Here is a 17,615-nt window from a genome sequence, read left to right on the forward strand (position 1 = left end):
ACTCTTATAAGACCCTTCTCTCCTGATTGCCTAATTTGGTGGTGCAACTAGCTCTAAGAAGAGTCCTGATTGTTCCAAACTTTTTATATTTAAGAATTATGAACTAAATTTTGTTGTTGGGAACTTTCTTGGCAGCAGAAATTTTTTTTGTACCCTTCTTCAGATATGTGCCTCCACACAGTGCTGTCTCTGAGCTCTATAGGCAGTTCTTTACTCCTCATGGCTTGGATTTTGCTCTGACATGCATTGTCTACTGTGTGACTATATAGACAGGGGATGTCTTTCCAAATTATGTCCAATCAACTGGATTTTCCAGAGGTGGACTCCAATCAAGGTGAGAAACAGCCCAAAAGTGATCAATAGGAATGGAGGGCCCCCAGAGATAAATTTCAAGTGTCATAGCAAAGGGTCAGAATTTTTAGTTTTTCTTTTTAACCTCTTCAGGACATGATGTACCGGTACGTCATGTATGGTTCCGATCACTGCCGCCCGGCGGGCAGTGATCGGAACCCGGTGCCTGCCTTAGGCTAAATGCGCTGGGGGTGCATTTATTATTATGCAGGGGGGGTGTTGCAGGCGGTGCGGCAGGCGGGATCGTGATCGCCCGCCTCCTCTTGAATATTCATTGGTGTCCAGTGGTTATACCAGAGTGTCAGCACATTGTCACTCTGGTATAAACGGCTGACATCTGTGCTGCGATGTCAGCCGTTTAACCCTTTCCATACTGCGGTTCGTGGTATGGAAAGGGTTAACAGTCAGGGAGCTCCCTCTCCCATCGGGGAGCTGCTGTGCCTTTGCAGCCCCTAGACAGGATGGGGTGACAGAGGGAAGGAGCTCCCCTCCTTCCCCGTCTGCTCAGTTGGGGCAGACGGGGAAGGTTCCCATGGCAACAGGACACCTTCTCAGGCATCCTGCTGTCCATGGTGCTGAACAGATCTGTGCTAAAGGCATAGATTTGTTCAGACAAAGTGTAAGTAAAATACAGTACAATACCCTATATAGTGTACTGTACTGTATTATAGAGACATCAGACCCACTGGATCTTAAAGAACCAAGTGGGTCTGGGTCCAAAAAATGTAAAAAAAAGTGAAAAAAAAGTAAAAATCAAAAAACACATTTATCACTGATTAAAAATTACAAAATAAAATTCCCTACACATGTTTGATATCACTGTGTCCGTAACGACCTGATCTATAAAACGGTCATGTTACTTTACCCAAACAGTGAACGCCATAAAAGAATAAATAAAAAACAATGATGAAATTACAATTTTGCACACCTTACTTCCCAAAAAAGGTAATAAAAGTGATAAAAAATGTCATATGTTAGCCAAAGTAGTACTAATCAAACCATCGCCTCATCCCGCAAAATATGAGACCGTACCTAAGATAATCGCTCAAAAACTGAAAAAACTATGGCTCTCAGAATATGGAGACACTAAAACTTGATTTTTTTTGTATATGTTTCAAAAATAAAATCATTGTGTAAAACTTACATAAATAAAAAAATAGTATACATATTGGGTATCGCCGCGTCTGTGACAACCTGCTCTATAAAAATATTACATGATCTAACCCCTCAGATAAACACCGTAAAAAAAAAAAAAAAAAAAAAAAACGGTGTAAAAAAAAAAAGCAATTTTTGTTGTAATAGCAAGCGATCAAAAAGTCATACGCACCCCAAAATAGTGCCAATCAAACTGTCATCTCATCCCGCAAAAATCATACCCTACCCAAGATATTTGCCCAAAAACTGAAAAAACTATGGCACTATGGAGACACTAAAACATGATTTTTTGTTTTTTGTTTCAAAAATGAAATCATTGTGTAAAACTTGTCCGTGACAACCTGCCCTATAAAACTATTACATGATCTAACCTGTCAGATGAATGTTGAAAATGACAAAAAATAAAAACGGTGCCAAAACAGCTATTTCTTGTTACCTTGCCTCACAAACAGTGTAATATAGAGCAACCAAAAATCATATGTACCCTAAACTAGTACCAACAATACTGCCACCCTATCCCGTAGTTTCTAAAATGGGGGCACTTTTTTTGGAGTTTCTACTCTAGGGGTGCATCAGAGGGGCTTAAAATGGGACAGTGTCAAAAAAAAACGGTCCAGCAAAATCTGCCTTCCAAAACCGTATGGCATTCCTTTTCTTCTGCGCCCTGCCGTGTGCCCGTACAGCGGTTTACGACCACATATGGGGTGTTTCTGTAAATTACAGAATCGGAGCCATAAATATTGAGTTTTGTTTGGCTGTTAACCCTTGCTTTGTAACTGGAAAAAAAATATTTTAATGGGAATCTGCCAAAAAAGTGAAATTTTGAAATTGTATCTCTATTTTCCATTAAATCTTGTGGAACACCTAAAGGGTTAACAAAGTTTGTGAAATCAGTTTTGAATACATTGAGAGGTGTAGTTTCTTAGATGGGGTCACTTTTATGGAGTTTCTACTCTAGGGGGGCTTCAAATGGGACATTGTGTCAAAAAAACCAGTCCAGCAAAATCTGCCTTCCAAAAACCATAAGGCTGGGTTCACACCTGAGCGTTTTACAGCGCGTTCCTGCGCGCTGTAAAACGCTCAACAAAGAGAAACCAGTGCTTCCCTATCAGCATGGTTCTCACCTGGGCGTTTTACAGCGCGTACGATCGCGCTGTAAAACGCCCGACGCCCCAAGAAGTACATGAGCTTCTTTGGGGCGTCTTCTTGCGCGTTCCCGTACATAGACTTTCGGGAACGCGCGACAACGGGCGTTCGCTTGTCTCTGTATGTGCGATTGCAAACGCCGGTACAATCGCGCATACAGAGCGCTCCTTTCAGAACGTTCAGGTGTGAACCCATTGTCAGGCGCACCTTTCCCTCTACGCCCTACTGTGTGCCCGTACAGTAGTTTACGGCCATATATGGGGTGTTTCTGCAAACTACAGAATCGGGGCAATAAATATAGCATTTTGTTTGGCTGTTAAGGGTACTTTCACACTTGCGGCAGGATGGACCCGACAGGCTGTTCACCCCGTCGGATCCGTCCTTCCGCTATTTCGCCGGACCGCCGCTATAATGGGGAAAGGGGCGGCGTTCCGGCGCAGTACGGCAGTTTGTGGTCAGAGGCCGCCGGACTAAAAAGTCGGACATGCAGGACTTTTAGTCCGGTGGCCTTTCGCCATGCACTGCCGTACTGAGGTGGAGCGCCGCCCCCGTCCCCATTATAGTCAATGGGGACGGAGCGGCGGTCCTGCAGCACGGCGAAACAGCAGAAGGACGGAACCGACAGGGTGAACAGCCTGTCGGATCCGTCCTGCCGCAAGTGTGAAGGTACCCTAACCCTTGCTTTGTTACTGGGAAAAATGGATTAAAATGGAAAATTTGCTAAAAAATCTAAATTCTGAAATTTTATCACCATTTGCCATTAACTCTTGTGGAACACCTAAAGGGTTAACAACGTTTGTGAAATCAGTTTTGAATACCTTGAGGGGTGTAGTTTCTAGAATGGAGTTTCTATTATGTAAGTCTCGCAAAGTGACTTCAGACCTGAACTGGTCCCTAAAAAGTGGGTTATTGAAAACTTCTGAAAAATTTCAAGATTTGCTTCTAAACTTCTAAGCCTTGCAACATCCCCCCAAAAATAAAATATAATTCCCAAATTGATCCAAACATGAAGTAGACATATGGGGAATGTAAAGTAATGACTATTTTTGTAGGTATTACTATGTATTATAGAAGTAGAGAAATTGAAACTTGGAAATTAGCAATTCTTTAAAAAAAAATGGTAAATTTTTTTTAATAAATTAAAAATGTTTTGTTTTGTTTTTTTTTACTTCATTTTACCAGTGTCATGAAGTACAATATGTGACGAAAAAACAAGCTCAGAATGGCCTGGATAAGTCAAAGCGTTTTAAAGTTATTAGCACTTAAAGTGACACTGGTCAGATTTGCAAAAAATGACCTGGTCCTTAAGGTGAAATATGGCTGTGTCCTTAAGGGGTTAACCAGCTCAGCTACCCTAGCTTAAACCCCCTTAATGACCAGACCACTTTTTACAATTCTGCACTACACTACTTTCACGGTTTATTGCTCGGTCATGCAACTTACCACCCAAATGAATTTTATCTCCTTTTCTTCTCACTAATAGGGCTTTCATTTGGTGGTATTTCATTGCTGCTGACATTTTTTACTTTTTTTGTTATTAATCGAAATTTTAGAAAATAAATGCCATTTTTCAATTTCAGTTGTAATTTTTTTTTTTTTAAAAACTACATTTCTATATACATTTTTCTCTAAATGTATTGTTCTAAATGTCTTTGATAAAAAAAAAAAATGGTTTGGGTAAAAAAAAAAAATGGTTTGGGTAAAAGTTATAGCGTTTACAAACTATGGTACAAAAATGTGAATTTCCGCTTTTTGAAGCAGCTCTGACTTTCTGAGCACCTGTCATGTTTCCTGAGGCTCTACAATGCGCAGACAGTAGAAAAACCCCACAAATGACCCCATTTCGGAAAGTAGACACCCTAAGGTATTCGCTGATGGGCATAGTGAGTTCATAGAACTTTTTATTTTTTGTCACAAGTTTTTTTTTTATATTTTTTTTCCTTACAAAGTTTCATATTCCACTAACTTGTGACAAAAAATAAAAACTTCCATGAACTCGCTATGCCCATCACGAAATACCTTGGGGTGTCTTCTTTCCAAAGTGGGGTAGTTATACTGCCCTGGCATTTTAGTGGCCCTAATGCGTGAGAAGTAGTTTGAAATCAAAATGTGTAAAAATTGCCCTGTGAAATCCTCAAGGTGCTCTTTGGAATGTGGGCCCCTTTGCCCACCTAGGCTGCAAAAAAGTGTCACACATGTGGTATCTCCGTACTCAGAAGAAGTAGGGCAATGTGTTTTGGGGTGTATTTTTACACATGCCCATGCTGGGTGAGAGAAATATCTCTCTAAAAGTCAACTTTTCCTATTTTTTTTTATACAAAGTTGTAATTATAGAGAGAGATTTCTCTCACCCAGCATGGGTATATGTAAAAAGACACCCCAAAACACATTGCCCTACTTCTCCTGAGTACGGCGATACCACATGTGTGACACTTTTTTGCAGCCTAGATGCGCAAAGGGGCCCAAATTCCTTTTAGGAGGGCATTTTTAGACATTTGGATCCCAGACTTCTTCTCACGCTTTAGGGCCCCTAAAATGCCAGGGCAGTATAAATACCCCACATGTGACCCCATTTTGGAAAGAAGACACCCAAAGGTATTCAATGAGTGGCATGGCGAGTTCATAGAAGATTTTTTGGGCACAAGTTAGTGGAAATTGATTTTTTTATTATTTTTTTTATTTATTTATTTTCCTCTCGCAAAGTCTCCCTTTCCGCTATCTTGGGACAAAAAGTTAAATCTTTCATGGACTCAATATGCCCCTCAGCGAATACCTTGGGGTGTCTTCTTTCCGAAATGGGGTCACATGTGGGGTATTTATACTGCCCTGGCATTTTAGGGGCCCTAAAGCGTGAGAAGAAGTCTGGAATATAAATGTCTAAAAAATGTTACGCATTTGGATTCCGTGAGGGGTATGGTTAGTTCATGTGAGATTTTTATTTTTTGACACAAGTTAGTGGAATATTAATATCTGAATGGAGCCTTACAGGGGGGTGATCAATGACAGGGGGGTGATCAGGGAGTCTATATGGGGTGATCACCACCCTGTCATTGATCACCCCCCCCCCCTGTAAAGGCTCCATTCAGACATCCGTATGTGTTTTGCGGATCTGCGGTGTCCGTGTTTTGCGGATCCGCAAAACACATACGGACGTCTGAATGGAGCCTTACAGGGGGGTGATCACCCTATATACACTCCCTGATCACCCCCCTGTAAGCCTCCATTCAGACGTCCGTATGTGTTTTGCGGATCTGATTCATGGATCCGTGGATCCGTAAAACACATACGGACGTCTGAATGGAGCCTTACAGGGGGGTGATCAATGACAGGGGGGTGATCAGGAAGTCTATATGGGGTGATCAGGGGTTAATAAGGGATTAATAAGTGACAGGGGGGGTGTAGTGTAGTGTGGTGCTTGGTGCTACTTATTACAGAGCTGCCTGTGTCCTCTGGTGGTCGGTCCAAGCAAAAGAGACCACCAGAGGACCAGGTAGCAGGTATATTAGACGCTGTTATCAAAACGGCGTCTAATATACCTGTTAGGGGTTAAAAAAAATCGATCGCCGCTGGCAGGCTGTAGATCCACTCGCTTACCTGCAGTTCCTGTGAACGCGCGCGTCTGTGTGCGTGCGTTCACAGGAAATCTTGCGTTTCGCGAGATGACGCATAGATGCGTGACTGTGCCTGAGACAGCCGCCTCCAGAACGCGATCCTGCGTTAGACGGTCCGGAGGCGGTTAAAGGGGTTGTCCGAGTTATGAAAAAAAAAAATATAGCACTGAAAATCTGATATATAAATGAGCTAAGCAAGTTTTATGCAGAAAAAAATATATATATTTCCTCATTTCCCTGGTTTTTTTCTGGCCCTTTGTTTACATGCAATAAAAACAATCTCTGCCCCTCCCCCTGCACTGCTAAGGGAGTGAATACAAGAGCTGCCCTGAGTGACATGTCTGCCTGCTGGGAGACTCTGCAGCATGTTGTATGTGTAGAACTACAAGTCCCAGCTTTACAATGACACTGCTAAGGGGGTGAATACAAGAGCTGCCCTGAGTGACATGTCTGCCTGCTGGGAGACTCTGCAGCATGTTGTATGTGTAGGACTACAAGTCCAAGCTGTATAATGACACTGGTAAGGGAGTGAATACAAGAGCTGCCCTGAGTGCTGGGAAAATCAACAGCAACTTGTATTTGTAGAACTACATGTCCCAGCTGTATAATGACACTGCTAATACACACGGGATCTTCCCCCTACCTTCGTGTGCAATGCTCTCTCTAGTATGTCAGCCTCAGTGCCCAGCATTGTCTACTCACTGCCTGCAAAGCTGTGCAGCTGAAGGGGATAAGAATCCTAGCAGAGAGTAGACGGCAGTGAAGGAGGGGGGGGGGGGGGGCCAGCACAGTGACGTCTCGTTTACAGGCTTGTAAGTGACCTTTATCAGAGCAGGGAGAGAAGCTGACATCACAGGTCATGTGACCCTCAGTGAAATCTGAGAAACCAGGCACCGGAGATAAAGTGAGTGAATTGGAAAGCTGTTACATTTGCTTAGTTAGGAACATAGAAAGAAAAAAATAACTTGGATAACCCCTTTAGGGTGAAATATGTGTCCTTAAGGGGTTAATAAATTAGCAAATCATCATCTATTAATAATTCTCTTGTTATTGTGCCCATTGCTGCTGTTTAAATTTCCTCTCAGAACGTCCACCTAATGTGTCCAGTGCTAAGCAGGAATCAAAAGAACTCCATAACAAGTTTGTAACCCAAGTGTCACACACGAGACGCTGGAGGATGTTTTTAAATGATTCCAATTGAAAACCTATGTTTTGCTTGGTCTAACAGAGGAATTAACATTTAATTAGAACTCATTTTAATGAAGCTAAGAATATATACCATAGTTTGCTTTCCTCTTGGTTTCCTGTGTCAGATCCAAGTCTGCATACTGATTACAGGGCACATGTAACTTATATTCTTTCTTTGCATGGAAACAGTGAGGAGAATGTATAGAGAGGGTTTCTCAAGTATCAAAGAAGGCTCAGTACTGGTTTTCCGCACAGCAACTGAGCCAAGCTTCACTGTTGGAACGGGGACAACTTTTACTGCTATTTATATTAGTTCTTAAAGAGGACCTTTCATCTGGCAAAACATTGTGAACTAAGTGTCATGATCTCTGTACAGCGGCGCCCAGGGATCTCACTGCACTTACTATTATCCCTGGGCGCTGCTCCGTTCTCCTGCTATGCCCTCCGTATGCCCAGGCTGTGAGCTCTGCACTGCGATTGGCCAGCGCTACATCCTGGGAGAAGGATACGCCCAGGAGAACAAGGACAGTCTCCTACTATAACCAAGTCCCCTAAGTCTCCGCCTACTATAACCAAGTGACCGAACATACCGGAGGGCATAGTAGGAGAACGGAGCAGTGCCCAGGGATAATAGTAAGTGCAGTGAGATCCCTGGGCGCCGCTGTACAGATCATGACACTTAGTTCACAATGTTTTGCCAGATGAAAGGTCCCCTTTAACATGGCTATATCTAATTATTTTGCCATCATTCATAAAAGAAAGAAAAAGGTCCAGAAGCAAACAAAACTACCGTAGGCATTATATTTTTAAAAAGTACCAGTGCTGTGCTTGGTGGAAGGAAGCTTGAAATATGGTGCTAATTTTTAGACAAAGACCTCACTCTCACTTTGATCAGTATTTTGGTTCTTTTTTTATTATTTTTTTTTATATAAACCAGTAGTGGATTTTAAACTCAAAAAAAGATAATAGAAACATTTATGGGGGAATTTATCATTTCCCCCACGCCAATTTTCTGGCATAAAAAAGTCACAAACCTCATGTTGCATTCAACAAATTTTGGAAGAAGTGCTGTTACTATGCCTATCTCGCCACTTTCCAAAAAAAAAGTAGTAAAGAGCTGCCAAAGATTTCTGTTTAGGCTCACGGATTGCCAGAGGATGTGCTTAATTTATGACGAAGAGTGCGCTTTGTCATAAATCAGGCGCATCCTCCGGCAACGCAGAGGATATCATAGAATGGTGTAATGACTTATTTTTCAGTCCATTTCTGAACAGTATTAAATACTTACCAACTTTTCTGTTGGTTAATTTGGGGCATTTAATCCCCACCCTGGGCATGCCCCAAGCCAGGCTAATGATGTAATTTTCAGCCCAGGACAAGCCAAATTTGATGGAATTATCTTTTGAAAATTCTGTAAAGTCCCTTAAACTTGGCACTGTTGGCAAATATGTTTCATACTGAGCAGCTCATTCATGTTCCCCTTCCCCTGTCCATAGACTTCTATGGGAACGTGTAATCTGATCCTTCAGTGAGCAGGCAGACTGTCTTGGTCTCTCAAAATGAATTTATCAGAGAACTCAGAGTGAATTCAGGGTGAATCAGAGTGAATGTTACTTTAGATTAGGAAAGTGAGGGATGAAGAAACAGCTGATAACTGGAGAACAAAGCATATTTTTCTGATGAGATCTATTACAAATGTTCTTATATTCACCAGTATTATTGATTTATGCAAATCTATATGAAAGTACAGTGACCATTTCAAGTAAGTGTATTTTTAAGGTAGTCTACCTGATTCAACATATTTTTAAGATTCTCTGGCACTATTGTCAGTCTGTAGGGGTCTCCAGTGTTTTTGGTGCAAGAATAGTGCAGTCGGCAGTGTTGTTCTTCCCATAAAAAATACTGGAAACCTGTCTGACTTTATTACAACTCTATTCATTATTCTGGATCTCTCTGCAGTGTTTCACTCTATAGACTACCTAACTTCTACGCAGCATGCTCTACTTGACTGGCCTAAAGGATAATGCTCTCTCTTGGTTTCCTTCTTACATCTCTGACCACTCATTCAGTGCATCATTTCCTGGTGCTACTTCTTCTCTTTCCTTTGTTTTTGTTTTTTTGGGGTGCAGTCTATCTTCTTTTATTTTTTCGCTATGCTGCCCTAATTAGTCAAACTATCAGAAGATGTTCGGTACCATCTCTACATTTTTTACGCCAAATTGTATCTTCCTGTGACATCAGCCTTGCACTACTACAAAACACTAGTGAATATCAGCTATTTCTAAAATCATATCTTCTTTTTGTGTAGCGCCAACATATTCTGCAAACCTTCCAATCAGAGGGTACAAGTAAAAACAAGATCAGACATTACATTGTAACAAACTAATCAACGACAACACTTCGCAGGAGTTTACATGGCATGAGGAAATCTGCATGACACAAGAGCTAAAAGTGCTTGTTTTGTACAATAGCCCAGCGATCTCAAACTAGAAAGTGGAGCACACATAAAGCTTCATGAACTGGTCACCAGCCAGTATGAAGTGTATGGGGTTTGGGGCTTACTGCTAATCTCCCTAAATCAGAGTTTTCCATTTCAGACTTTAGTACTCCCTGAACGCTTATGTTTGATGCAGATTTTTTGTTCACCGCCTATGTTCAATCTCTTGTCACCTGCACCTCAAAAACATTTCCATAATACACCCTTTTCTTTATGTGAAAACAATAAAAACTATGTTACTGTTGCTCTGATCCATTCTTACCTATTGTAACTCATTACTGTACTCATTATCATACTGCCCCTCAGTAAACTCTCCCCTCTCCAATCTATCCTAAATGTAGAAGCCAGGTTTATCAGTCTGTCCTATGCTGATGCCCTCACCCTGTGACAGTTGCCGCACTGTTTGCCCATCCACTATAGAATACAGTTTAAAATTACCGTGCTCATTCACAAAGCTCTCCAGATTAATGTACCACCTGCATCTCACTTCTCATCTCTTTCGAACACCTTGTCCATTATCTATGTTCTGCCAACGATCTAAGGTTAACATCCTCCATAATCTGAACCTCCTACTTAGGTTTCCAAATCTTTTCTCATGCCGCATCCGTTCCTTAGAATGCACTACCCAAGACAATCAGGTGAATTCCCATATTCACAGCTTTATATGTGCCCTGAAACCACAACTCTTTAGGGTGGCATATTACATTCCTTAAAGGAAATCTCTCAGCAGATTTGTACCTGTGAAACTGGCCGACTTGTGTGCTTGGCAGCTGAAGACATTTGTGTTGGTCTCATGTTCATATGTGTCCGCATTGCTGAGAAAAATAATGTTTTACTATATGCAAATGAGCCGAGTTTACACTGCCGGTGCCTGTGTTTTGTGGACCACTATGTGTGGTCCACAACATGGCCAAGGCGACCATACAGTTTTATGAATGGGCCCTAAATGCAATACATATCTGTGCATACACAGATATTGGTTGGGTGACTAGATCATGCAGATTTATGTGTACCTCCTTGTCCTAGAAAAGATGGCTAGACCATTGTGCATAACAATAAAAGAAAATATTTGGTGAATCCATTCTTTGGACTGGTGGATCAGGGGAAACTATCTGTTCATCTGTGTTAGGTTCCATTTACACGTCCGTATAATGGGTCCGCATACGTTCCGCAAATTGCGGAACGGGTGCAGACACATTCATTCTCTATGGGGATGGAATGGATGTGGAGAGCACACTATGTGCTCTCCGCATCCGCATTTCCGGAGCGCGCCCCCGATCTTCCGGCCTGTGGCTCCGGAAAAAAATAGAACATGTCCTATTCTTGTCCAATTGCGGACAAGAATAGGCAGTTCTATGGGGGTGCAAGCTGGGTGTATTGCGGATCCGCAATGCACTACGGACGTCTGAATGGACCCTTAGAAGATGATCTCTATATCCAGGAGCTCCAACTACTGTGTGCTCATATACCACCAAAAACATGTATATGTAAATAAGTTGCTGTGATGAGATTACCTCTTTAAATTGTGAAACATAAATATTAATGCTATTTTTTTTTTTTTTTTTTTTTTTTTTTTTTTTCCAGTGGCAATCGATCCTCTAAAACCTTTAAGCCAAAAAAGAGTATTCCTGAGGGTTCCCACCAATACGAGTTGCTAAAACATGCGGAAGCCACCCTGGGTAGTGGAAACCTGCGCATGGCTGTCATGCTGCCAGAGGGAGAAGATCTCAATGAGTGGGTGGCCGTGAATAGTAAGTGCTTAGAAAGTATGCTAAACAGGTGTATTTGGTAAAAGAAGTTAACTACGTAATTCTGTTTAATAGGTGAGGTGACGTGCCATTGCTGCCATTCTCTGCCTGCACAATGCCAGTCCAGCTATGACTTGAATGGCTGAATCTCATCCGCCAATCTATTTAAGAATACACTGCAAGTCTTTTCAATGGAGTTTGTCAGGCAGCTTTTCCCTACTAACCACAGGACAGAGGTCAAAGCAGAAGTGCCAGTAAAATGTGGGCACAGTTTGAGCAAGGAAGTTTGATGGTACTCATGCCATATGTTTCTTGTAGTGTCAACTTACATTCAGTTTTACAAAAAATATCATTACGTACAGATTCTCATAAAGGGTTTTTCCAGGTCTTCGATATTGGTGACCTATCCTCAGGATAGGTCATCATATGTGATTGGCGGGGGCTTGCAGCATACCAAGCACAGTGCCATCCATTGGATAAGCCACTGTGCTTGGTATTCCAGCTTGGGCCCATCCACTTGAATAGAACCCATTATTTATCGCAAAGTGCCAACACGGCAATTTAACCTGAATACTACAGTCCAAAATACAAATCGGATTCCAAAAAAGTTGGGACACTATACAAATCGTGAATAAAAACTGAATGCAATGATGTGGAGGTGCCAACTTCTAATATTTTATTCAGAATAGAACATAAATCACGGAACAAAAGTTTAAACTGAGAAAATGTACCATTTTAAGGGAAAAATATGTTGAATCAGAATTTCATGGTGTCAACAAATCCCCAAAAAGTTGGGACAAGGCCATTTTCACCACTGTGTGGCATCTCCCCTTCTTCTTACATCACTCAACAGACGTCTGGGGACCGAGGAGACCAGTTTCTCAAGTTTAGAAATAGGAATGCTCTCCCATTCTTGTCTAATACAGGACTCTAACTGTTCAATCGTCTTGGGCCTTCTTTGTTGCACCTTCCTCTTTATGATGCGCCAAATGTTCTCTATAGGTGAAAGATCTGGACTGCAGACTGGCCATTTCAGTACCCGGATCCTTCTCCTACGCAGCCATGATGTTGTGATTGATGCAGAATGTGGTCTGGCATTATCTTGTTGAAAAATGCAGGGTCTTCCCTGAAAGAGATGACGTCTGGATGGGAGCATATGTTGTTCTAGAACCTGAATATATTTTTCTGCATTGATGGTGCCTTTCCAGACATGCAAGATGCCCATGCCACACGCACTCATGCAACCCCATACCATCAGAGATCCAGGCTTCTGAACTGAGCGTTGATAACAACTTGGGTTGTCCTTGTCCTCTTTGGTCCGGATGACATGACGTCCCAGATTTTAAAAAAAGAACTTCGAATCGTGACTCGTCTGACCACAGAACAGTCTTCCATTTTGCCACACTCCATTTTAAATGATCCCTGGCCCAGTGAAAACGCCTGAGCTTGTGGATCTTGCTTAGAAATGGCTTCTTCTTTGCACTGTAGAGTTTCAACTGGCAACGGCGGATGGCACGGTGGATTGTGTTCACTGACAATGGTTTCTGGAAGTATTCCTGAGCCCATTCTGTGATTTCCTTTACAGTAGCATTCCTGTTTGTGGTGCAGTGTCGTTTAAGGGCCCGGAGATCACGGGCATCCAGTATGGTTTTACGGCCTTGACCCTTACGCACAGAGATTGTTCCAGATTCTCTGAATCTTCGGATGATGTTATGCACAGTTGATGATGATAGATGCAAAGTCTTTGCAATTTTTCGCTGGGTAACACCTTTCTGATATTGCTCCACTATCTTTCTGCGCAACATTGTGGGAATTGGTGATCCTCTACCCATCTTGGCTTCTGAGAGACACTGCCACTCTGAGAAGCTATTTTTATACCCAATCATGTTGCCAATTGACCTAATTAGTGTTAATTGGTCTTCCAGCTCTTCGTTATGCTCAAATTTACTTTTTCCAGCCTCTTATTGCTACTTGTCCCAACTTTTTGGGGATTTGTTGACACCGTGAAAATTTGAATCAACGTATTTTTCCTTTAAAATGATACATTTACTCGGATTAAACGTTTGATCTGTCATCTACGTTCTATTACAAATAAAATATTGACATTTGCCATCTCCACATAATTGCATTCAGTTTTTATTCACAATTTGTTTAGTGTCCCAACTTTTTGGGAATCCAGTTTGTAGTATATCCTCCATATAATTTATAATTTAGCTATAATAGCCTGCCTACATTCAGTGCGCTGCCTGTCCTGTTTATAGAGCGCCCTGCGCTGATGAATGGCAGGAGAAGTCTAAGGCATATTGCTATACCATAGACTTTTTCCAGGGTGCGAGTGCCCACAGAGAGGGCTCTGAGTGCCGCCTCTGGCACCTGTGCCATAGGTTCGCCACCACTGACCTAGGCCATGTGACTCCACTGGCCTAGGAAGAGGTCACTGTGCTGGCTCACTGGAGCGCAGTAGCCTCTTCAAACAGCTGATCAGCAATAGTGTCACGAGTTGGACCCCCATCATTATAGAAGAACTGGTAAACCCTTTAAAGAGCCTCTGTCAGCATGATCAAGCCTATTAAACCTGGCATACTGCCTGATGGGGCTCATCATGCGATTAAAACTATACCTTTCTTTTATCTGTATGCTAAATAGCTGCAAAGATATCTGCAAGTTCGAGCACCAAGGGGCCGGGCTGAATCCTTTGAACACTGCTTTGTAACACCCACCTATGCTCTGCAAACTCCCCCCTCCATTTGATTGACAGGGCTAGACATCAGCATGCTGAGGGCAGAGCTGTGTCCTATAGTTGTCTCCTAGCATCTACATATAGCTTTACCATATTGAGATATGCTCAGAAAGCTAAGAATATTTCTACTTTATTTACAGGCAGAATATATGATTCTAAAGACATCAGTAATACGTGTTTGCTTTGTGTGCACAGAAAACCATTCTTCTGTATGTAGAAAGGTTATCGCTCAGTCTTGTATATAAACATCCTAAGTTCAAATCCTAGGCGAGATGTGTTCAATTTCCCCCCCCCCCTCACTCATTTAACCTGTAATAAAAGGCTATATAATAATATTTAATTATTAAATACCGATTTTAAAAATACCAGACCGCATGAAAAATAATTACCATATTAATTGGCAAAAATAATTAAATACTATAAAATCAAGTGCAGGGAATGGCATATCGCTCCGAAAATGTATCAAAAATTATGTAAAGTGCAATAAAGAACATTAACAACAATTGCAAAAAACAGAATCGGTTACCCATATTGTGTCTCCTCCGGGATGGCGCCAAACCCGATGCGCATTTCGGCGAACCTTCGTCTGGGGGTGGCGTCCTCGCTGCAGGACACACAATAAATACCCCTAGTAACCAATCATATTGTTCTATATAATTATAGACTACACACACCTGGATCTCAATTATACACAAGCTTGTATACAGCGGGCTGCATATTTGTTGTGTAATGTGCCGCATGACCTCCAGTCACGTGAACAACCATCCAGTCACATGATGACACTGGCAAGCCTCGCGATATTCGCGGGACAAGTATCAGCGGAATCAAAACAAGTATAGCGCAGGCCTGGCATAATCCCACTAGGAATAAGACAAACCACATTGTGTGTGTGTGTGTGTGTGTGTGTGTGTGTGTATATATATATATATATATATATATATATATATATATATATATATATATATATATATATACACACACACACAGGAAAAATGGCGGCACTGGAACACAATCAAAGAAAAAGAGGGTGCACGTCTCCAGGGGAATAGGCTTCTTACCCCAATGTATAATCCAGAAAAGTAGGCGGCACTCCAAGAAAGATGACAAGTGAACTTTATTCACCCAGGTGGTGCAACGTTTCGGTTCCTCACTAGAACCTTTTTCAAGCCTCTAGTGAGGAACCGAAACGTTGCACCACCTGGGTGAATAAAGTTCACTTGTCATCTTTCTTGGAGTGCCGCCTACTTTTCTGGATTATATATATATATATATATATATATATATATATATATATTATTATATTCACAGGCAGAATATATGATTCTAAAGAAATCAGTAAGGCTACTTTCACATTAGCGTTTTTCTTTTATGGCATAGAGTTCCGTCACAGGGGCTCTATACCGGAAAAGAACTGATCAGGCATATCCCCATGCAGTCTGAATGGCGAGTAATCCGTTCAGGATGTCTTCAGTTCAGTCATTTTGACTGATCAGGCAAAAGAGAAAACTGTAGCATGCTACGGTTTTATCTCCGGCGAAAAAAAACTGAAGCCTTGCCTGAATGGCATTTTTTTCCATAGGAATGTATTGGTGCTGGATCCGGCATTCAAAATACCGGAATGCCAGATCCGTCCTTCCGGTCTGCTCATGCGCAGACCTTTTAAAAGTGAGAAAAAAAAAAAAATGCCGGATCTGTTTTGCCTGATGACACCGGAAAAACGGATCCGGTATTGCAATGCATTTTTCTGACTGATCAGGCATTTTTCAGACTGATCAGGATCCAGAAAAAATGACATGCGTTTGCATACAGTTTGCTTGATCAGGCAGGCAGTTCAGGAAATGGAACTGCCTGCCGGAATCAAACAACGCAAGTGTGAAAGTACCCTAATACGTGTTCGCGTGGGGTTCAATGGGGTACGGATCAGTTTTTGTGTCAGTGAAAAACGGATACGTTGTAAGTCAGGACGGATCCGTTTGGCTCTGCATAGTTAGACGGTCACCAAAACGCTGCAAGCTGCGTTTTAGTGACAGTCTAAAAAACGCAACGGAGACCAAACGCAGCCAAAGTGATGCATTCTGAACGGATTCTTATCCATTCAGAATGCATTGGGGCTTAACTGACCGTTTTGGACCGCTTGTGAGAGCCCTGAACTGATTTCACAAGCAGACCCAGGAACACCAGTGTGAAAGTCGCCTTAGTGTTAAGTGTTTAAGGGCTCAGTCTTGTATGTAAACATCCCAAGTTCAAATCCTAGGAGAGATGTGTTCAATTTTTCCCCTTTCTCATTTAACCTGTAATAAAAGGCTATACTATAATTAGGGGTGGGCGGTATAGGCGATATAGGCGATATGCGATATGAATTTGGGCCACGATATGGATTTTCGCCATATCGCCGGACTGCGATATGATCATTTTCTCCTGAGCCGGCACAGCGGAGGGAGGAGGAGGAGGAGGAGGAGGAGGAGGGAGTCCCTCCCTCCCTCCCCACTGTGCGCGGCTGCCGCTGAAAACCAATGAGGACAGAGTAGGAGGAGGAGGGGAGGGACTGTGGCCACTGCGCCACCAATGAATGTGCTGGCCATATCCCACAGGGTCCCCCCCCCCCCCCCCCATCATTGGTGGCAGTTTGCCGTTCCGATCGGAGCCCCAGCAGTGTAATGCTGGGGCTCCGATCGGTTACCATGGCAGCCAGGAGTCACGCTACTGAAGTCCTGGCTGCCATGGTATGTTAGTGAGCAGAGAGCAGCGCATTATACTCACGTGCGCTGTGGCCGCCGGTCGCTGCTTCTTCTGTCTGTGCGGCGGATTGCTAATGCTTACAGCATTAGCAATGCGCCGCACAGACCTATGAGAAGGAGCGACCAGCGGCCACAGCGCACGTGAGTATAATGCGCTGCTCTCTGCTCACTAACATACCATGGCAGCCAGGACTTCAGTAGCGTGACTCCTGGCTGCCATGGTAACCGATCGGAGCCCCAGCATTACACTGCTGGGGCTCCGATCGGAACGGCAAACTGCCACCAATGATGGGGGGGAGGAGGGGGACCCTGTGGCCACTGCCACCAATGATTAATGCGTTGCGTTACCAGAGGGGACATATCAGAGGCAGGGGGAGAAGATCAGAGGCTGGGGAAGGGGGACATATCAGAGGCAGGGGGAGAAGATCAGAGGCTGGGGAA

General features: G+C 42.7%; 1 protein-coding gene across 1 annotated transcript in view; it reads left to right on the forward strand.

Annotated features, from left to right (window-relative positions):
- MOB1B (MOB kinase activator 1B) overlaps positions 1 to 17,615 on the forward strand; it is a 94,715-nt gene that overhangs the window by 26,578 nt on the left and 50,522 nt on the right. Inside the window, exon 2 of the mRNA XM_044303531.1 lies at positions 11,533 to 11,699. Coding sequence (XP_044159466.1) covers positions 11,533 to 11,699 — 167 coding nt within the window. The remainder of the gene's footprint in view (positions 1 to 11,532; positions 11,700 to 17,615) is intronic.

Source organism: Bufo gargarizans, chromosome 1, assembly GCF_014858855.1.
Source record: "Bufo gargarizans isolate SCDJY-AF-19 chromosome 1, ASM1485885v1, whole genome shotgun sequence".
NCBI classification, from domain to species: Eukaryota; Metazoa; Chordata; class Amphibia; order Anura; family Bufonidae; genus Bufo; species Bufo gargarizans.